This window comes from Protopterus annectens, chromosome 11.part0 (assembly GCF_019279795.1).
Source record: "Protopterus annectens isolate FY-2018-M chromosome 11.part0, PAN1.0, whole genome shotgun sequence".
In the NCBI taxonomy this organism is placed as follows: domain Eukaryota; kingdom Metazoa; phylum Chordata; order Ceratodontiformes; family Protopteridae; genus Protopterus; species Protopterus annectens.
The window spans coordinates 488,120,749-488,145,009 of NC_056745.1; the positions used below are offsets into that span (position 1 = coordinate 488,120,749).

The window sequence follows — 24,261 nt, forward strand, 5'->3', positions numbered from 1 at the left end:
AGTTTTAGAACGAGAAAAGACTAACGCAGTTTTAGAAATATGAGTGGTACTCAGAAACACGTAGAGTGACTTACTAATTAACTTGAGCCACTGTGTACTTATTTCTATATAGTTTCACAGAATGTGGCTAGGTATGAAAATCAGATGGGTTGGCTTAATGGTTAAGGTGCTTATCTCACAGCTATAAGGTGCAGTGTTTGACTCTCAACTAGGAAAGTATGACTATAATTAAAAAGACTCCCTAGGGTCATTAGCCTAGTAATCACTGATGAACCTATCAGCACCTGTGCTGTGCAAAAGGACTGGTCTAAATGTGCACTGCAAAGCCCTAATTGTGGCAGTATGCTTGTTTAAGGAATCTACTTTCTTTGCATATATTATTCTGGCATTGCTGCTAGCTCTCTTCAGCTTTACAGACCTGCTCTGCATATAAAGAATAAGAGCAGACCTGCTTTACACGTCACAGTAATTATATTCTTTTCAACATCTGAGTGCTGGAGCCCTGATACTATGCTAATTAAAACATTATCTTTTTGTATTGTTTTACATAATATGCTACATATTAATTAGTCTTTGGTTGCTTACTTCAGGGTTTCTTTATAATAGCTGAAGTGAATATTTTATTTTATCCATTTTCTCATTAATTTCCTCTGTATCAGGTAAAAAGTTATGTAGGAGACAGGGCCTATGCCAACAGTCAGTGGTTGCAAGAGTAGAAACTCATCCTGAAAGGACTGCCATCCCATCACAAGAACAACACACACACACCACACACACACACACACACACACACACACACACACACACACACACACAGTTTTGTGAATTAATATTTCACCCGTGGCATGTCTTCATAATGTGGGAGGAAAGCAGAGAACATAGTGCCAGAATACATTTAAAAAACAATGTGAGCACAGGGAGGTGGTTAAAAATCAACACAGAAAGCACCGCAGCTGAAAACCAAACCAGAGAACAAACTCTGTCAGGTAACAATGCTAACTGCTACATCATTGTGCTTGTATATTATCTTCAATAACATTTAATTACTTGTAGTAGCTGGAGTGGGCATACTACATTAAAGCTATTTTCTATGTGCATTGTGAAGAAAGGTATAAATATAAGAAAAAAAGCACATTTCAGAAGGATAGACATAGTTACCCTTACAAGAACCATTTGTTTAGCTAAATGGATTAATTTTAGTGGTGGTTATAAATGAAAATTATATGCAACAGATTTATTTCAGAAATTTAAGGTATAGCCTTTTTAAACAAGTGCACTCAAACTTCACACTTCTGGGTATACCAGCATGACTGATGAGCCCAGTGATGATAATTGCTATAAAAATGCAGGTTTAAAAGTTATGATGCAGCTTCCTGTAGTGGCTATGCATTTGTTTGGTAGGAATTAGTAAAAGTGTACTGTCTTGCATTAAGTATATGGATCTTCATACTTTTGAAGACAAAGGTTTGATCACTTGGGACCCACAGAACTTATAAAGAAATACTTGCATACATGAGCAGGACATAAACTGTGCATTTACACATCACTTTTATAATTACTAATTAAGATGAAGTGCTTTATTTTTTGTTCCAAAATGAAGCTTTGTAAAACATACCTTGCAGAAACTTTAACAGATACTCCAGGATGTAGATTATTCCAGTTGAAACTGTGCACTTAACATTTCTGAAATGCAACATTTAAATTGTCCAACCTGTTAATATTTTGAGCAATAACAACATTGTTTTTGATTTTCTATTATTCCATTCTAGTTGAACATGCCAACAGAGCTGGAGGGGTATGACTTGTTGGTGGAAAAGGCCAACCGACGTGAGTTTGTTGATTTGTTAAAGAAGATGCTCACTATAGATGCAAAGAAGAGGATAACACCAGCTAAAACATTAAAGCACCCCTTTGTGACATTGACACATCTGCTTAATTGCCCATATAGTGTACGGTAAGGAAGATTCTGTTTTATAAGACATTCACATCATGCACTTTGAAAGATGATGACTATCGGTACTTAGTAAATTAAAAAAATATTTTACTGCACCTGTACACCACCTGACTTCCCACAGTTCTTGCTCATATGCTGCATAGCCCTATATTTTATACAGCTTTGGAAGAGCTTTTAATAGAAAGACATGGCACACTGCTTAGTACCGATTTCTTACAGGCCCAGTATCCATAGTTCGATCCTGACTTTCAGTGGCTATCTTTGTGGAGTTCACATGTCCTTCCTATTTCTTGCATCAGTATTCTTGGAATGCTCTGGTTACCTTCCACACATATTCCAATTGATTGGATACTCTAAATTATGTGCGTATATTATATTTTTGCCCTGAACTTGTGGCCTGCTTGTAGGTTAGACGAATTAGCCAGAAGAATAAATCCCAGACTGTGACCTTGATGACTTGGGATTGAGTAGTGACCTTGGTGATGGAGTACCTGCTGAGAAGGATGGCAGTGAGTAGACAATGCCTGCTCTTCCATGCCGAGGAGAGGGATGCAGCCTATTCTGCTGCAGGACTGACTCCCAGCAGAAGTTCAGAGTCCCAGCAGGCAGCACACAGAACCATGGATGTTTACACATCCACCTAGCAGCATAATTACTGGGTGACTAGCACCTGAGCACAAACATGTACACCAGTCTCAGTCTCTAGTGTCATGCATATGTGCATGCCAAACAAGCTGCACAATAATTGTGTAGCTAAGACTTATGCTACACATACATCAATCTCCACTGTCATGGATGCGTACATGTTTACCAGGTTACATAATGTTGTGTAGCTAGGAATTGTGTTGCACATACATTAGTATCCAGTGTCATGAATGTGTGCATGTTCACCCAAATGCACAATCATTGTGTAGTTAGAACGTTTCCTAAACATGCATCAGTATTTAGTGTCATAGACAGGAATTATCTCCCAGTCTGCACTGTCATTATTTAGCTATGACTTGTTCACACACATGAATCAGTTCCCACTGTCATGAATGTGAAACTCATGCTGCTACAACAACAGAGATTAGCTATTACTTAAAAAAAACAATGAATGCCAAGGGTGACCATACCAGAGCTGTCCTGTAGAATTCTTCAGCCCAAGAAGAATCAGATTCCATCCCTGGTGGTCCCCCAACCATCAGAAGTGCATTGCCCTCCTCTGGAGGTAAGTTGGGGATGAAAGGGGTCCAGTGGACTGGCTGTTTATCAGAGCATCACTGGGGGAACAAAAAGAAATAAAAAATAGTCTGCAAAGTTAATTTCAATAAATAAATAAATAAATAAATAAATAAAAATAAGAAAATACTAGGATGACGAGTTGACTTTGAATTTAGGACTTTTTGACTAAAGCAAGAGTTTCCATCTAGAACACATGATCTTAAATGAGGAACTGCTGGTCTTTGTTTAGTATAAAGACATCTTTTGACTGATGATCGGATGGTGACTTTATTGCGTGCTGTTATTTGAAATGGATTTGACTGGTATTAAGAAATATAGGACAAATGATTTGATGCAGCAGATAGTGTAAAAATGTTATGAATGTTAGAAATAAATGACAATAGTATACTGTACGAAAGCCCACTGTGGCCATATTCAGATATTTTTTGTGGCAAGGTAAAAAGTTCTAACTACAAAGGAATGTATAGCTTCATGACATTTAATTAATGTCTTTCCCCATTTATCTGCTATGTCCCTGTGTCATGGTAACTAGTTGTTAACTGAGGTGCATATACATTACATGTCCACTATCTTCCAACCTGTCACATGTGCCTGTGGTGATGCTTGACTATACAGAGTGGAGTTGGAATCATATATTCTACTTCTTCGTTGTTTTGTGAAATTCTAAATCTTGAGGGGTTATGTTTCAGTTCTTACTGGCTCACAAAAGTAGAGAATTCATGACTCTCAAGCATAATCTAATGTCTGATATGACTTCATCAGGTATACCATGTCTAGCAAAACTAGATTTCAGCACTTTGGTAACAGCATGACTGATAGCCTCACACAGGTATATTACCTATGGGTATTTTCAATACGAGAAAAACAGCTATGAAATGACCAAGGTTCAGTGTTTTCATTCTTATTATTTTGAATAACAATCAGAACACACAAGGTAATGTATATCTTTATAATGAAATAAAGCTACTCCAAATTCATCCATAGAACAGACAGCATTTCATGTGGCAACATTTTCTCTTTTTGATTCAGGTTCTAGAACATATTGCACTTTTCACACATCTAAAGCTTTATAGACATGAAAACTCACCATGATATAGAAAATATACTGACTTACATTGTCTGGTATTCCATTCATAACTACCATCTCTTAACAATTTCATTTTCAAATCTGATTTCATGAACATTCTTAGGAGTTCTAGCTTTTCAGTATCTCTAGGCAGTTTTTGGATAATCCATAAAACTTTCAGATCTTTCTGTATTGGGGTTACTTTGCACTCCTGCAGATATTCACTGCTCAACAGCAGATGCAGTGCAAATTCCACCTTACTCATGGAATAGTCGATCAACTCTTTGTTCTTGCACAGATATTAGTGGGATCATGGAAGTTTGCCAGCACCATCTTCATATGTTTTGTCGACACAAAGAAAGCATGCACCTTGTGGGAGGGGAGGTACTATGGCAGTCTGGGTTAGATCCCCAGCATTGTTGATACACACCATTCATTCTAAGTATTTCCAGAGGGAGTGTTTTATATTAATTCTTTGTGCTGAGTCAGATAAGGTCATGTGGCAGTAGGATATCACATGGATATGTCTTGTCGCATCTTTTTTATGATTATTATGGGCGGGATATTACGATACTACCAAAGTGTAGAATGAAGCAAGTCTGGTTACATCTTTAATGTTCACACACTGTGTTGTCCTCTTAGCTGCAAGTGACTGTCATCTTCAGCATGCACTGTAGCAGTTTGCTGCTGAGTAGGAAGAAGCTGGTGTGAAAATTAACACCTGTAATGAGAAGTCATGGTTGTCTGCTGGAAAAGTATAGAATGTTGTCTGCAGATAAAAGTGGCAGTTACCATAAGTGGGTTGTTTTAAGTATCTTGGGGTCTTGTTCATTAGAGATGGCAAAGGATAGCAGGAGAGTAACTGGTGCATGGTTGAAGTGGTGGCACTACTGCTGAAGCATAATTGATGGACTGTGTTGTGTGAAGCAAGAGGTTGTTACTGGTCAGTGAGTGACCCAAGCCCCACCTATAATTATAAGCTTTCAGTAGTGATTAAAAGGAAGAGGTCACAGATACAAGTGATAAAAATGAAGCTCCTTCATAAGACTTCTAGACTCACTGTCTCTGGCAAAGTAAGGAGCGTAGCAATATGGAAGACTGATGGTGTAAAGCTCCTTATCCTCAGTTGTGAGAGGAGCCAACTAAGTTGGCTTAGGCATCTAGTTATAATGCATCCTGGACACTTCCCATTTGATGTGTAATCAGTCCATGAGTGGAGGTCTCAGGCAGACCCATTGCCACTGGAATGATTATATTCACTTGGCTTTCCAGGAAATGGCTGGGAGTTATAGAATATGAGTCTAAGATTGTCACTTGGGATAGAAAAGTCTAGTCTGCCTTCTTCAGCTTGCTGCTGCTGTGACCTTCACCTGGACAGTTGGTTTGCAAAATGCACTGATGTGTAGCTAGAGCGCCCTAATTAATCAATTATAATATTATTCTCAGAAAAGCCCAAGTACTGTGATGTTTATTCTTATGACAAGTTAAGGCTGTGATATCATAGCATCTCTGTTAGATAGAAAGATTCCACCATTACTGTAGGTGCAAAGCAGTGCAAAGTTAGATTCTTTTCAAGTAAAATGCACAATATGGAGGCTGTTCTGTCAAGTCATTCACAACCATCTTACAGATGCTAATCATAAAAAAATAAGATTTTTGCACATAAATCCTATACAGCTGATGTGTTTGAAAGTCCCATGCAACTGATATATACTGTTTGATTGCATTCATTTTGAAATTTTGTTTGTATTGTTCAGCAGAGTTCAGCTATCCAGTTTCATCATAAAATAGATTGCAAACCTATGGATGGGGTTTCTGATGTTCTGTCTCGGCTTATCCTTTGATCTCCCTTCTCCTACTACAGTATCCTTCACAGGAAGTTACCTTCTAGTTAAAGGTAGCCTTCTTGGTCTCCTTAACAGACTTCAAAAAGTGACAGTGTGCAATGGCCATCAGTGGCACACTCAGTGTGCATGAGGGTGGAATCTGTCTTTTTTTTCTTTCATTACATGCTTTCATGAACCCTAGCTGGCATTAAACATGCAATGGTACCTAGAAGAAAATGATACCTGATACCTTGTGTCTCCATCCAGGAAACAAAGCCAACATCAGTATGGTGTGCAGATTGCATGGTACTCTGAGATCATGTCCTCAGTTTTATCATGTGCTTTGTATGCAATACCTTTGGCTTTCTAGCTTCCTCTTAAGATGCCAGAACAAACCATCATGTACCAGATCCTATCTCCTCTGACTGTGAGGAACCCCGTGTAGTTGTCATACCTGGTTTCTGGTTGTATAGTTAAGGTCAAAACCTTTAAGCCAGTGAAGAAGATTAATTGTCCTTCAGTGTTAGTCTCAGTAGAAAATTCAGAGGTATCAAAATTAGTCATGTTGAGGTGGAGCCTAAATGGCCAACTGAGAGCAGTGAATTATGAGAGGTCCATAAACTAGTATAATAATATAGGAACATTTTATTATTTTCAAGTTTAAAATATCAGAAATCTATAGATAAACTACTAAACTACATAAATATAAATTTTGGTGAAGATATACAGAAATTTTCCTGTCAAGTAACTCGGAGATATATTGAATCACTGAATATGAACAACTCAAGGAATTCTCATCCAGATACTGCTTTGAAAAAAGAACTGTAGTTGATGACATCTACCTTACAGGAACTATCTTTGAAGATGGATGGTTTTAAAAATGACTTAGAAAACCTCAAATTAAATTCTCAAAAACAGACTGATAGTCTTAAGGAACTATTACAGCAACACCATACAAAAATAACAAATATAGAGACTTCTCTAAATGACATTGAAGAGAGACTCAAAGAGGAAGAATTCCAAAAAGAATTTCTGCTTAAACAGAATACATGGCTGCTTAAAATAGATGACTCAGAAAACAGGGAAAGGAGAAACAACATAAGGATCTTTGGTCTGCCTGAAAACGCTGAAGGAGAAGACATTATTTCATTCTTAACAACCTGGATTCCTTGACTTGAAAGAGGGACTTTCATTTGGAATTGAAAGGGTGCATAGAGCACTGAGGAAACCTACTTCTAACTCAGTGGAAACCTGCTTCTAACTCAGCAAATACTCCACCTAGAGCCATAGTTATAACATTTCTTTCATTTCTGGGCAAGGAATTACTATTAATATCTGCTTGGAGAAAATCACCCTTAAAATACAATCAAAGCCTGATAAGGTTTGACAATGATTATTCTTCCAGAACACTAGAACAAAGGAAAAAAGTCTGGCCAATAATAAAACTGTTGAAATAAAACTACATTAAAGCACAGCTGGCCTTTCCAGCCAAGATAAAAATACTTTTTGCCAATGAGATGAGAACCTTTATTGACTTAGAAGAAGCTACTATATTCATCAAAAACAACAACATAGTGTCTATCCAAGAAGAAATGGAATGGATGGCCCCTACTCTTAAAAGAAAACAAATCCATGGACTGATGCTAGAAAGAAGAAACAAAAACTGATTCCGAGATAGCTGTTCCAAACAAATAACTCTTACAACTACATCTCTCAAAGTATCAACTAATATAGTACATCACTTGTCATCTGTTTTTATTTTTTTTTTAAAAAAGAGGGTTTCTTAAACAACTGAGAAACAGTAATGATTTATTCAGAATGTTCAAAGAACTGAATAATTCTTCACAAACAAAGGTAGGTCAAGATAGGTTGCTATTTACATTACATATAAGCCAAACAAAGCAACATATAATACAAACATAGGCGTTTCTATTCCCCTACTTGAACTCAATGAATACTTGTCTTGTTCATTATTCATTGTTTTACTTATAATAATTGAAGTAATTAATTAATTAATTCAACAAGGTACCATTCATCAGAGTTCAGACTCAAATGTAACAGATTAACATCATATATAATAGCAGTAACAGTAGAGTGTTTTGAAAAAAAAAATGCTGTCATGGAGACTAATGCCTTCTTCAGTTAAAGTAAGATTTAGAAATGTCATGCATATCCTGGTTAAATAATAGTACCAAGCTCTTAGTACAAATGTCATTATTATTCCGTCTAAATATAGTTAATATCAATTATGGCAGGTATCACAGCTACGAGTACTGTTGGATCAATCCGGATATGGTGTGCATGGATGCAGCCATGTCTGGCAGCTAGTACAAATGTCATTATTATTCTGTCTAAACATAGTTAATATCAATTATGGCAGGTATCATAGCTTCGAGTGCTATTTGATCAATCCTGATATGGTGTGCGTGGATGCAGCCATGTCTGGCAGCTAGTACAAATGTCATTATTATTCTGTCTAAACATAGTTAATATCAATTATGGCAGGTATCATAGCTTCGAGTGCTGTTTGATTAAGCCTGACATGGTGTGTGTGGATACAGCTGTTGTATGTTGCTGTTTTCATCTCCAGGAAGCTGTGGGTTGCGGCTTGTGATCGAGGTTTACTGATGCTTGTGTATTAGGAAGAAACATTTGTCTGGATCCAGGGGAAGGTGGTGGCTAACACTGTGATTTGGGATATTTTGGCAGAGAATAGTTTGTTTATACATCTACTGAGTGAGAGGTGGGAAGGCTGGAGGAATGTGTTATCTCTTGTTGTGGCGGCTTGTTGGGAGATTTTTTTATTTTTATCTGTTTGCTCACCGTTCTTTTCCTGGCTGCTGCCTCACTGAAAGGGAGGGAATTTAGGCTTGAAGTTGCAGTGAAGTGAAGCTTTGCTTCAGGTGCATCGCGAGCCTCTGGTATGCAGTACACAGACACACTAACAGACGTTCCCAGGTTGCTATGTTAATGGAGAGAGAGTGAAGATAATGCTTAACGGCTCTGAGGAGCCTCTGAGATGACTCTCGGCAATAACATTTTTGGTTTTTAAAAAAAATATATATAATGAAGGGGCTATTTTAAACCACATGTATACATATTGATGGTCTCCCAACACTTCATTTAGGTTATTAAGTTGTTTCTTGATAAAAGAATAAGCTCAATTTTATATTTAAAATGTATTTTGGTCCAAACAGATTAAGGACTTACATAAAAGTGAAAGTCTGAGTTATTGTGAAAGACTAAGAGCACTTGGTCTTGTGCAGTACCCTTTGCAGTGATCTGGGAGGTGAGCTTGCTGGGACATGTTGGGCATATGGGAATAACTGATTCTAGGGGTGTTTGGGGTTGGCGGGAAGTGCTAGAAAATCATCAGATTTCCCTGTGGGAATTGAAGGTGTGTTGACTGGTTCACTAGTAGAGTGGCCACTGCATGGAACAGACTGGTAAAATGGAACAGGACAAATATTGGTTTGGATATTTTAAGAACAGCCTGGAAACACACCACACGAACTAGTGAATGGTATTCTGGCAAAACTTGATGGGCATTGTTCCCCGAGCTTGAAGTACTGATATGTGTATATGTAAGTATGGAAATATACTTATAACAAATAAGTAACTAGAAGGGTCTCATAATTTAAAGTCTATGGACTGTATAAACTTGCTTGGAAGGAGCTAATAATAAGAATAAGCATTACATCTTGTGGTCTCTCAAATAACTAAGCAACAGCCAAAAAAAAAAAAAAACCCACACAATAGTTATGTAATGTATAGTTTTAGTATATCTAAACATAAAATATATAATCGTCATATAAGATGAAGCTCTCTGCTGAATTTAGATATTATGTAGTCCTGATACAGAGTTGTTGTATCCTGGATTTTTTGTAAGCTTCAGAGCGGTGCTCTTCATTTTTTCCCTTAGATCTGCTAGTTCTCTGCTCTCCTACACTTTTACTAGCTTATTAGTCTAGCACTTTAAACTATTACTGGTGGCAGAAAGCCTGCTCTTCAAATTTTCTCTTAGAACTAGCTGGTTTCTCAGTAGTAGCACTAAAATCTGAATCCCTGTGACTGGCACTTGCTCTAAAACCTGCTGGAAAGCACTAGGAAGCCTTAAACTGATGCAAACACTCAATTCTCCTTGTTAATAAGGAGAAATTAATCATAGGCACTAAACAGCCTATAATTGCAAAGTACCTTGCCAATGTAAGGGAAAACAGCTCTTGTACTTTACAAAAGAAACGCTGAACCAGGCATGTCCAAGGGTCAGCTTCCGGTGATTTCTCCTGTCCACCTGGTGAATCTGGGCATACTGGGGCAATGCAGCAATTGCCTCATGTACACAAACAACCCTGTCCTCCTACCACCCAGCACTACAACTTGCGAGAGATGCACTTACCTAGCAAAACTGGAAGCAAAGCTCTCTCTAGCCAAGATTGTGCTAGACAGTCAAGAGGAGAAGGTTAACACCTGCATTACACATCAAGCAACACATAGCCCTTCAAAACTCACGGCACCAACATCCACACATAGTAACACTAATCCCACTTATCTGGAGGCCCTTAACATTAACCTGCCCAAGCAACAAGGACCTCCGAAGCTGAAACGCAAACAAACACCAATCACAATCAAAGTGACACATAGCTCAAAACACCAGTGTGCCACCAAACAACAGCCCCTAATGCAAGACTATGTACCCAGCACTTTAATCATAGGTGCCTCTATAGTCAGGCACACTGGACGTCTCACTCACCAGGCTGAACAAGGAGAAAATTACTAGCAGCAGCTTGTCGGGTGCCAGGATCCACCACATAACGCATGGACTCAAGTCACTCCACAACAAGTACAAATACGACTCTGTCATTGTCCATGTTGGAGTGAATGACTTGAGACATACCTCCCTGGACTACATGAAAAGAGACATGGAAGAGCTCTCGGATCATGTGGCCCAGGCAGGTATGACCCTAGCCCTGAGCAGTATCCTGCCTTTGCCCATATAAGGACAAAATGATTGACTTCAACAATTGGCTAAATTTCTGGTGTCATTCAAAGGGGATCCAATATCAGTCTGCATGGAACGACATGATCGACAAAACACGATGCTTTGCCAGAGATGGTCTGCACCTGTCGCCCCTGGGATACATAGGTTCATAGGTTGGTAGTAGGCTATCGACCCTAGGGCCTATACAAGCCTAGCCATAACAATTCCCTGGCTATTTCTTCCAACACTATTTACTTCCCTGGACCCCTGTCTAGCAGGGTGACTGATGTGATTCCCGGGGTGAATTTCCTTTCTTCCATCCAATCATCAAGGTTCCTTTTGAAGAGGGCCAAAGAGGCACTCTGCTTGACATGTATGGGCAGTCTATTCCAGAGTCTGGGGAGTTTCTGGGTCAGGAACCTATCCCTCCAGCATGTTTTGCTTATTGTGATAACAAGATTTAGATCTCTGGAGCATGTGGCTCTTGAGGGATTAGGATTTCTTTAAGTGTAGTATGTCCAGCAGTTCTGAGTTTGACATGGCCTTGTATGTTAAGCAGAGATCACCTCGGAGTAGATGATATGCGACAGAGTATAGCTGGAGTTTTTTAAGGCGGTCAGCATAGGGCATCTGCTTTAGGCCTGTGATTCTTTTAGTGAGGTATTTCTGCGGCCTTTCCAGTTGTTGTAGATGTCATGAGAGGTACATACCAAATGGGGCATTGTTTTCTATAATGGGTCTAATGAGGGATGAGTACAGTGGTACATGACCTCCTTTTTTCCGGATGAAAAGCCCTTAGTGGTGAGGTGTGCCACATAGAAGGATTTCCTGACTGTTGTGGCAATGTGGTTATTGAAGGTGAGACCACTGTCCACCTGTGTCCCTAAGTCTCTTATCACACTTTTAGTGTTTAGTGCACTGCCACCTATGTGATAATTCACGGGTACATGTTTTTTTCCCAAATGGGAAATCTATACATTTCTTGGCATTGAGCTTGAGCCCATGGCTCTGGCACCAAGCATCTGTTTCTGTAAGGCCCTTTTGTAGAGTATCCACATCATTTGGAGATTCAATAATGACTCCCAGTTTGCAGTCATCTGCAAACTTTGTTAGCCAGAGTCCCTTAGTGTTGGAGTGTACTTCAGAGAAGTAAATGCCAAACAAGAGAGGTCCCAGGACTGAACCCTGAGGTACTCCACTTGTCACTTGTCTGGAGCTGGATTTGGAGTCAGCTATTTTTACAGTGTGAGTTCTATCAGTAAGCCAGTTGGCAACCCATCGAGTGATGTAGGGATTAATGCCCAGCTTAGTAAGTTTATCTATGATTCCAGAGTGGGGGATGGTGTCAAAGGCCTTGGCGAGGTCCAGATAGACTGTGTGGACTGCCTTACTCTCGTCCACGTTTCTGAAGACTGATTCAAAGAAGCCAATAAGGTTCAAGAGACAAGATTGGCCCTTCACAAACCCAAACTGGGTGGGGTCCAGTGTTTTCAGGTTGCCAATGTCTTTGTTTATATTTTCCATGATAATACATTCCATGGTCTTGCAGATCAGGCTCGTCAGACTGATGGGGTGGTAGTTCCTGGGATCCAAGTTGGATTCCCCCTTGTGGAGTGGGATAACTGTAGCTGTGCGCCACTCAGTGGGCATGAAGCCTGAGGTGAGGGTATGATTAAACATGACACTTAGGTGAGGTGCCAGTTCATTTTGTAGTTCATGTAGTACACAGCCCAGGATCTCATCTGGTCCCATGGATGCTGTATTCTTAGCTTTGGAGAGTGCGTTTTTTTACCTGTGTGGCCATTATTTCCAGAATTTGGCAATCTTCTAGTATTGAGATGGGCCATTTAGGGGGTGAGAGAGGGTGAAGTTGGCACTGAATCGATCTGCCAGGATATTGGCAATATCCTTGGGATCAGTATATTTAATGCCATTCTGTTGTAGCTCAGAGCAGATCTGAGCATTGCCATTTAGATTCTTGACATAGTTATAGAATGCCTTGTGGTTGTCTTTGGAATCTTTGGCAATTTTAATTTTGTAACTAGCTTTGGAGGATTTTATGAGGGATCTCAGCTTCTTACTGAGGCTGGTAAGGGAGTTTTTTGCATCCTGGGATTTTCTTCTTTTCTGCAACAGTTTTTTCCTTTTGTTATAAAGTTTGTTTATGGCAGGGGACCACCAGATTGGCTTCCTTTTTTTGGAGGAGAGCATCTTGGTTCTATTTCGGATGGCACGATTCATGCATGAGTGGATGTGCTCGTACAGTGCCTTAGTGTAGGACTCAGCAGTCGAACTTTCAGTTCCCATCTGCATGGGTGTCATGAAGTTTGTAACTTCTGACTTGAGTAGCATGAAGTTGGCTTTGGAGAAGTTTTTTATGGAGGTTTCCTTACTGGGGGGTGGGATGTGGATGTTAAGGGTGATTAGCTTATGGTCTGACCTGACCAACGAGGGGGTGACCATAGGTGTGGAGCATTGATTTCCCATGTTGGTAATGACCAGGTCTAGGATATTGGAGCCCCTGGTGGGACTATGGATTAGTTGATCCAGGGCATTGGAATTTATGAATTCCAAGAACTGTTGGGCAAAGGTGTTGGTGCATGAGTAGTTTTCCCAGTTAATGGCAGGGTAGTTGAAATCACCCAGTATTAGGGTGTTTGGTTGCATATTAATATTTTCCAGTATGTTTAAAAAGGTGTAGTGAGAATCTTGGGACATGGTGGGGGATCTGTAGCAAGTTACAATTTGGATTGCAGTCTTACCTAGTGTTAGTTGCACCTGGAGAATTTCAGACACATTGTATTGGGCAACTAATCTGGTGGTGTGAATATCCTTGGTGAATATGGACACTCCTCCACCTTTAGTGTTTCGATCCTGGTTTGGTAGCCAAAAAGTGTGGTAAGAGTTGTAGCCTGGTATTGCAAGGGTGCTCTCTGGAGCCCTGAACCAGGTCTCAGTTACTGCACAGATATCGATGTTCTCCATTTTTAGGAGTGCCTCAAGAGAGTGCATTTTGAGGTTTAGACTTCTAGCATTGAGTAGCATTACCGTCAGATTTTGCATGCTTGTACCTGTTACAGTTACTGGCTAAGGCTCTTGCCACTCATATAGTGCCTTTTTTAGGCAAGGCTCAAAGGACAAAACCACCACCTTAACAGATGTAAGCATGCAAGATCTGAAGGTAATGCTGCTCAGTGCTAGAAGTCTAACCCTCAAAATGCACTCTCTCAAGGCACTCCTAAAAATGGAGAACATCGATATCTGTGCAGTAACTGAGACCTGGTTCAAGGCTCCAGAGAGCACCCCTGCAATACCAGGCTACAATTCTTACCACACTTTTCGGACACCAAACCAGGACCGAAGTACTAAAATGGAGGAGTGTCCATATTCACCAAGGATATTCACACCTCCAGACTAGTTGTCCAACACAATGCATCTAAAATTCTACAGGTGCAACTAACACTAGGTAAGACTGCAATCCAAATTGTAACTTGCTACAGATCCCCCACCATGCCCAAAGATTCTCACTACATCTTTCTAAACATACTAGATAATGTTACGATACAACTAAACACCCTAATACTGGGTGATTTCAACTACTCTGCCATTAATTGGGAAAACTACTCAGGTACCAACACCTTTGCCCAATGGTTCTTGGAATTCATAAATTCCAATGCCCTGGACCATCTAATCCGTAGTCCCACCAGGGGCTCCAATATCCTAGACCTGTTCATTACCAACATGGGAGATCGATGCTCCACACCAGTGGTCACCCCCTCGTTGGTCAGGTCTGACCAGAAGCTAATCACCCTTGACATCCACATCCCACCCCCACCCCCCCAGTAGGGAAACCTCCATAAAAAACTTCTCCAAAGCCAACTTCATGCTACTCAAGTCAGAAGTGAAAAACTTCATGACACCCATGCAGACGGGAACTGGAAGTTCGACTGCTGAATCCTACACTAAGGCACTGTATGGGCACATCCACTCGTGCATGAATCATGCCATTCCAAACAGAAACAAGACGGTCTCTTCCAAAAAAAGGAACCCAATCTGGTGGTCCCCTGCCATAAACAAACTATACAACAGAAGGAAGAAACTGTTGCAGAAAAGAAGAAAATCCCAGGATGCAAAAAACTCCCTTACCAGCCTCAGTAAGAAACTGCGATCCCTCATAAAATCCTCCAAAGCTAGTTACAAAAATAAAATTGCCAAAGATTCCAAGGACAACCACAAGGCATTCTTTAGTTATGTCAAGAATCTAAATGGCAATGCTCAGATCTTCTCTGAGCTACAACAGAATGGCATTAAATATATTGATCCCAAGGATATTGCCAGTATCCTGGCAGATCGATTCAGTGCCACCTTCACCCCCCTTTCACCCCCTAAAGGGCCCATCTCAATACCCAAATATTGTCAAATTCTGGTACTAACAGCCACACAGGTAAAAAAACTCACTCTCCAAAGCTAAGAATACAGTATCCATGGGACCAGACAACATCCAGGGCTGTGTACTACATGAACTACAAAATGAACTGGCACCTCACCTAAGTGTCATGTTTAATCATATCCACTCCTCAGGCTTCATGCCCAATGAGTGGTGCACAACTACAGTTATCCCACTCCACAAGGGGGCATCCACCTTGGATCCCGGGAACTATTATCCCATCAGTCTGATGAGCCTGATATGCAAAGCCATGGAATGCATTATCATGGAACTTGTAAACAATGATATTGGCAACCTTCAAACACTTAACCCCACCCAGTTTGGTTTCACACAGGGCCGATCTTGTCTCCTCAACCTGATTGACTTCTTCGAATCAATCTCCAGAGCTGTGGATGAGGGTAAGGCGGTCCACACAGCCTATCTGGACCTCGCTAAAGCCTTCAACCCCATCTCCCACTCTGGAATCATAGATAAACTTACTAAGCTGGGCATTAATCCCTATATCATTCGATAAGGTTGCCAACTGGCTTAATGACAGAACCCACTCTGTAAGAGTAGCCGACTCAAAATCCAGCTCCAGACAAGTGACAAGTGGACTACCTCAGGGTTCAGTCCTGGGACTGCTCTTGTTTGGCATCTACTTCTCTGAAGTACAGGCCAGCAATAAGGGACTCTGGCTAACAATGTTCGCAAATGACTGCAAACTGGGAGCCATTATTGAATCCCTAAATGATGTGGATATTCTACAAAAGGGCTTTACAGAAACAGATGCTTTGTGCCAGAGCCATGGGCTCAAGCTCAATGCCAAGAAATGTATAGTTATTCCCTTTGGGAAAAAACATGTACCCATAAATTACCACATAAGTGGCAGTACACTAAACACCAAAAGTGTGATAAGGGACTTAGGTACACAGGTGGACAGTGGTCTCACTATTGATAACCACATAGCCACAACAGTCAGGAAATCCTTCTATGTGGCACACCTCATTACTAAGGGCTTTTCATCCAGAAAAAAGGAGGTCATTTTCCCACTGTACTCATCCCTCATTAGACCCATTATAGAGTACAACACCCCATTTGGTATGTACCTCACAAGACATCTGCAACAACTGGAAAGGCCACAGAAATACCTCACTAAAAGAATAACAGGCCTAAACCAGATGCCCTAAGCTGACCGTCTAAAAAAAACTCCAGCTATACTCTGTCGCATATCGTCTACTCAGAGGTGATCTCTGCTTAACATACAAGGCCATGTCAAACCCAGTGCTGTTGGACATGCTACACTTAAAGAAATCCCAATCCCTCAGAGCTACACACTCCGGGGATCTAAATCTGGTCATCACAATGAACAAAACATGCTGGAGGGATAGGTTCCTGACCCAGAGACTCCCCATACTCTGGAATAGACTGCCCATACATGTCAAGCTGAGTGCCTCTTTGGCCCTCTTTAAAAGGAACCTTGACGATTGGATGGGAGATAGAAAATTCACCCCGGGGATCATGTCAGTCACTCTGCTAGACAGGGAACTAGGGAAGTAAATATTCTGGGAAGAAATAGCCAGGGAACCGATAGGGCTAGGCTTGTATAGGCCCTAGAGCCGATAGCCTAGTACCAACCTATGAACCTAAATACAGGATTTAATAACATGGGCTTCTGTATAATAGCACTACTGTCTTAACTTGTCATAAATGACATACAGTATATTGAACATCAAGGGGAAGCATTATGATTTTCTTATATAAGTAAATATGCATAACAAGTCAGGTAATTGCTTTAACTTGAATTGTATTTTTTGTAACCCATCTTGACCACATATAATACTTAAGCAGTTGCCAATGTAACTAATGTTTTATACATGACATCAAACTGACAAAGTTGTTTAAGAGAAACAGTAGAAGCCTGAACTTGAAATGTCACAGAATGTAACAATCATATTCTGAACAAATAGTATTAAATTGACAATAGGCAGTTTAATAATATGGGCTTGTGTATAATAGCACTACTGTTTTAACTTGTCATAAATGACATACACTATATTGAACATCAAGGGGAAGCATAATGATTTTCTCATATAAGTAAATGTGCATAACAAGTCATATAATTGCTTTAACCTGAATTGTGGTTTAGTAACCCATCTTCACCTCCCCTTAGAGGAAGCAGTAGCATACTTTAACAACAAATTCCTTGAGATCCTTGATTTACATGCACTTGTTCGTTCAAAGAGAACAAAGGCAAAAACTGCGTCATGGCTTTCTAAAGAGTCTAAACTCAAAATTATCCTTAGAAACAAAGCATGGGCTTTATGGCATTCTTCTAAAGACCCACAAGATCACATTAAATACAGGCAATCCAGGAACGAAACTTAAAATCAATTTTACAAGACAAAAACAATACTACTGTAATTTACAGACAGTAAATAAAAATAACCCTCAGAGGTTTTGGGCAGGTTTAAATAATCTACTACATCCTGGACAAACTTTAACCCCAATCCCTGCTGCTACTATTGATAAAACTCATGAAGATGTTTCTGACAGCTTTAACCGATTCTTTACTGAGACAATTCATGCCCTTGCTAGCCAACTACCTCCTAGCTCCCCTGGTCCTGAAAGTACCACCCCTAGAAAGCTACTCATGTTCACTTCCAACCAGTCGCCACTTCACTTATCAGTACCTTGATCAAAAAATCAAAACCCACTACACTTTCTGCTGATCAACTCCCTGCTGAGTACCTACAAAAATTAGTTGATGCTATTGCTTACCCCGTCTCAATACTAATCAATCGAACCGTAGTAGAAGCTTAAATTTCCACCATCTGGAAAATATCCTATGTAATCCCACTTCACAAAGGAGGCAGCTCTACTGAATTCTTCAATTATAGGCCAATAGCTATACTCTCTCCACTTGCAAAGATTATGGAAAAATGTATTCATAGACAACTCATGCACCGCTAATCCAGAATCACCTTATGGCAGACATTCAGCATGGCTTCCGTCCTCATCACAGCACTACTTCAGCCCTCCTAGCCTTTACCAACACCATAAACCATAATCGCAACAATAATTATATATCCTTAGCCGTCTTCTTGGATATTTCCAAGGCATTCAATATGGTTGATCACCAACTTTTAATCCACACCCTGCAAACATTCTGTCTAGATACTAGAGCCCTTCAATGGTTTCAATCCTACCTGAATTATTGGCAGCAGGCTGTCCTCTGGCAGAACAAACTCTCTAATCTTCTACCTAACACCCTTGGAGTACCACAAGGCTCTATACTAGGGCCCTTGCTGTTCTCCATCTTCATTAACGACCTTTATACTGACATCCCTAAAGTCAGCTGTATCCAATATGCTGATGACTCTACTCTGATTTGCTCAGCCACATCTCCAATAGAGTTATGGTCAGCTACCCAGACCACCTTTAATACAATAGAAAACTGGCTTTCTGAACGTCGTCTGATTCTAAATCCCCAAAAAACTAAAATGCTGTTATTTTCACCACCACGTAGTTCTACCGCTTTCACTTTTACCATAAATTCAAATGATGGCACAATAATCTCCCCTGAACCCTCTACAAAACTATTAGGTGTCATCATAGATAATAATCTAAAATTCAACCTACATGTTAACCAAACTATCAAAACCATCAATAAAAAACTAGGGTCACTTTACAGAATAAAAGCCTTCCTAACCCCTCCAGCTAAAATTGCCATAACTCACTCTCACCTTTTTTCAACCCTTCTGTATCCATCCCCTCTACTCTCGAATTTAAACAAGACTGTCCTTAACAAACTCTCAATTTGTTACAACCACATTGCCAAGTTTGCCACTGGGCTGCCTTTTAGGACACATCATGGCATCAATCTAAATCAGCTTGGGTGGCTTGAACTACCCAGCCTAATTCAGTATAACCAACTGATTATGGCCTATAAAATCCTCTATAATCTGGACAATACTCCTGCACTTAAAAATATTATCACCCCCTATAACAATCCTAGACTGCTTTGATCCTCTAACAAACTACTAATTCAGACTAGCAAAATTAATAACACAGCCGGTGACTCTCTCTTTGCAAACTCTGTAAGTAGATCCTGGAACTCTCTTCCAGCTGATATTACCTTACTTTCTACCTTAGGTCAATTTAAAACTAGACTCAAACAACATTTGGCACTTAACTGGCTATGTCAATGTATCAAGCCTGGGCTAACTCTCTCTAGAATGCGTAAAAATTTGTTAACCAGCTTACTGCGTAATTTAATTTAATCCTGACTTACGCTTGGGATTAACTCTAACCTGTGGAACTTGTTTAACTTGCTTACTTATGTAATCACTGTAAATAGTCTGTTTGTAATATGTCATGCTGGTATTATGTAATGCTGTATCTGCTTACCCTTGGAGCTTTTCTCCCCGGGCCTCCACTGAAAATGGACATGCATCCAGTCGGACTATCCCGGTCAACAAATGTAAAATAAAAAATAAATAAAAATATTACTTAAGCTGTTACCAAGGTAACAGATGTTTTATACATGACATCAAACTGACAAAGTTGTTCAAGGGAAACAATAGAAGCCTGAACTAGGAATATCACAGAATATAACAATCACATTCTGAACAAATAGTATTAAATTGACAATAATCATGCAGTTTAACCTTTGCTAATTATACAAAATAGAATGTTGCCATTTAAATCTAAAAACGTTCAGTATATGCCATAAAATGGCAATTTATGAATATGGAAAGGGAACTTGTAATCATTAATCACAATAAGTGAATTTGTTGTTTTTAACCTATAATTTCACTCATTTTATAATAAGAAATGACAGATATGAAAATCCTTATGTGTAAGAAAATGGGGGAAGAGGGATGCACTGATAATTAAAATGCACTAACTTTCGTCAATGTTCACATAAAACAAACTTGATGCTTTAAGTAAGTTAACAACAAACAAAGTGATTATTTAAATGCTGGCAAACAATGAAATATAACTTCTGATATATCCAGTAAAATACATTGTATTATAAACATTAGCTATAAATATTATTACCATCTATTTATATTAAGTAATACATTTTGAAAGACTTCATCAGTAAGGGTGAATATGTTAAATAACTGTGTGCTATAATCTTTTATTGAGGTTTTATATATGATACATCCTACTTTATTATGATTGAATTGCTTGTCATCTATCTTTCATATAAATATTAATTGCTTATACAATAAATAGACATTTATATTGTGTTAGAATTCTGTCTAATCTACAATAGTACTATATCTATTCAAAATAATATAAATATTGCTTATTCCTATTACAAATATTCTCCAAATGATAATTCAATTTATGGAGCTCATATGTTCTGGATTGTCAAGGTATGAGTGATAATCTGATGTATTTAGATTTATCCATCAGATTAGGAATGATTTTCATTGCATGGCTAGTGTGGATCTTAGTTTTGTCAACATTTATTAATTTAAATTTATTTCACAAAAACAATTTTTGTATGCCTGACCAGAATATTACTTTATTGGTAAACAAAACTGATAAATTCCCTTAAAAGCTCAAACATATACTTTATAGTTATCAGTGGAAAATGTTTAATAGTCACAATAAAACAACAAATACAATATAAATAACCTAAGATGGATTTAACTTTATTATCTTTAAATACCAATGGCTTAAACAATCCTAGCAAGAGATCAAATCTACTGAAATATTTAAAACTGAACAAAGCACAAATTGTCTTCCTTCATGAAACTCATTTCAAAACAAATGACAATTACAAATGGAATCCTAAGGAATATATGATATTGGTCCAATCCACTTATAAGGCAAAGACAAAAGGGCTAACAATTTTATGGAAAACAAATGTAATTAACCCAGAAATCATTTATAAGTATGAAGATAAATAGGATCTTATGGCATTAGTAATAGTTAAATATAATAGAATATGGACCCTAGCCAATCTATACTGGTTTCCAGTCATTGGAACAGGAACTGTTAAAAACACTTGGATTTAATTTCTAATAATTATAAAGACAACTTAATATTAGGAGGAGATTTTAACTGTATATTTGATATTTCTGAAACTACAAATAAAAGACCGCTGCATACATCTGCTGTCTCAGAAGCTTTAAGCAAGTGGGTAGAATCATTTCATCTTGTAGATACTTTCAAATTTAAAGAAGACAAATCTTTGTTGTTTTCTCAACAAGATCACAGATTTGGTACCCAAACTAGATTAGATAAAATATTTGCTGCCCACGACTTGCACTCTAAAATCATTAATTTCTCAATTACTCCCTGCCCCTTTTCAGACCACAATTCATTGATACTAAAACTTCAAAATGGGTACAAGCCATTAATCTTTAACTCCAGAATTCCAGCATATATAACTAAAATTAAAGAGTTCAAACCCTGGTTATTATCTGAATTACAGTTCTTCTTAGATATTAATTACACCACAGAGATAAATAAAATAATGATATGGGATTCATTAAAAGCTTACATATATGGTAAAACCCTAAATTGATGTAAAAAAAATCAGAGAATGGGATTCTGAATAATTAGATCTACAATCCAAACTTTTGTCAGTAAAAGCTGAACAAATCAAAATCATTTGGAGATGAAAAAGAAAGTAAAAGTATTAAAAACAACAAATACAGAAAAATACTAACACATAAAACTAGTTCAGATTTAGAAAAATTTAAAATTAATACCTTGGCCACTTCTCCCAAATATCTACATAATTTATCCACAAGAATCAAAATACAATCAAAAGCTAATAACATTAAAAGTATCTTCCATGAAAAGAAAGGGGAAAATGTCTCGGATATAGGTAACATTCTTGATGCCTATAGAAATCACTATATGGAACATTTCCAAAAAGAAAATATACACATTGATCAATTAAATCTAGATGAAAAATGTTCTAATATAAAAAAATACCAGAAAAATTAAAACTAGATCTGCAAGCACCCATATCCTACAAAGAAATTACAGATACAATAAAAGAGGGTAAAAATAATAAAGCTCCTAGTTTTGATGGCATAATTATGGAAATATATAAACTTTTTGCTTCAAAGATACTATCCCTCTTCCATAAAACTCTATTAGAAATTCAGTCACAAGGTTTAATACCACCCTCTTGGAGATATTCCTTAATCACACCAATCCAAAAGGAAAACAAATCCCCAAACCTCTGCACCTAATATAGACCTATCTCATTATTAAATAATGACTATAAGATATTTATGACAATATTAACTTACAGAATGAAAATACCACTATCCAAAACAATAAATAATGATCAAACTGGATTTATATATCATAGACAAACACATGACAATATTAAAAGGATAATTTCTCTTATAGATTATGTTAATAAAGAAAGTAAAGTAACACGCATAATTGGCTTAGATATAGAGAAAGCCTTTGATTCCCTAGGTCTGTATTAGATCATCGAAGTGTTAATACTTCGAACGGTCTAATATCAACCTGAAAACAGTGAACGCTGAAAATAGCAAAGCTACAGATACCCAAATTTTTTCCTAGGAAAAGAATTTGGTTGTCCATTTCTGTCACTTTGCTATTTTCAGCACTGTGGTGAAAAGTTATGGGTTGGATTCAGGTAAGTGTGCAATTCTATGGACGTTAGGATTAGGGCGGGGTATGTGAGTTAGGGTTAGGGTGCAGGTGAGGTGAGTGTGCGATAGTGACGGACCTTAGGGTTAGGGTTTGGGTTAAGGATAGTGAATAGATAGTACTGTATGTACAGTTTAGTGTAGGGTTAGATGTAGGATTTTAAGTATATGTGTGTGGGTTGCTGTTTTTTTGGTCTGCTTATCTTGTGTGTTTCTCAGAACAGTGAATTTTTTCCCAGGGAAAAAATTTGCTGTTCTGAGCTTTCGATGTTTTTAGATTTCGTGGTTAGACATTCGAGGTTGTTGTATTCAATGATGAGCTGTTTCATTGAACTGATATAGACCCGATTCCCTAAATTGGGACTATTTATTCAAAATCCTAATGCTATTTGAATTTCCTACTTCCTTTGTTCATCTCCTAAATAATATATATATATATATATATATATATATATATATATATATATATATATATATATATATATACAAATAATTTAGCGTATGTCAAGTTAGGTCCTTTTACCTCTGACGCTATAGATATGACAAAGGGCACTAAACAAGCATGCCCCATGTCACCGACTCTATTTGCTCTGGCTATTGAAATATTGGCAGATTCAATTCATAACAATATAAAAATCAAAGGAATAGATGTTTATGAACAATACAATTCTAAAATAATGCTATTTGCTGATGACATATTACTAACATTATCTAATACAAAAGAAATATGAGAAGAATTAGATATATTAATTGACAAATTTCACATGACTTCAGGACTCCATTTCAATAAATCAAAATAAAAATTTTTATTTTTAAATAAAAAAAAAAAAAGAACTGCAGACTAAGGGGGATCAATAAGAATCTACCTTAAAATATCTAGAAATTGAGTTATGCAGAGATAATAATGAATTAGTCTCAAAAAACTACAATAATATCATAAATACATTTATAATCTCTGTGGAAAAATGGAACAAAATAATATTAACATTTGAAGATATACTACAGTTAATAAAAATGGTTTTACCGCCCAAGATCCTATATATAACCTTGGCAATACAACTGTTACCAGAAAGGAATATACTTAAATAAATAAATTCATGCCTAATAACATTTTTATGGTTTCCCA

At 38.1% G+C, this 24,261-nt stretch overlaps 1 protein-coding gene across 1 annotated transcript in view; it reads left to right on the forward strand.

The window, feature by feature from the left end:
• LOC122814959 overlaps positions 1-24,261 on the forward strand; it is a 196,302-nt gene that overhangs the window by 166,795 nt on the left and 5,246 nt on the right. The window contains exon 8 of the mRNA XM_044087216.1: positions 1,770-1,954. Coding sequence (XP_043943151.1) covers positions 1,770-1,954 — 185 coding nt within the window. The remainder of the gene's footprint in view (positions 1-1,769; positions 1,955-24,261) is intronic.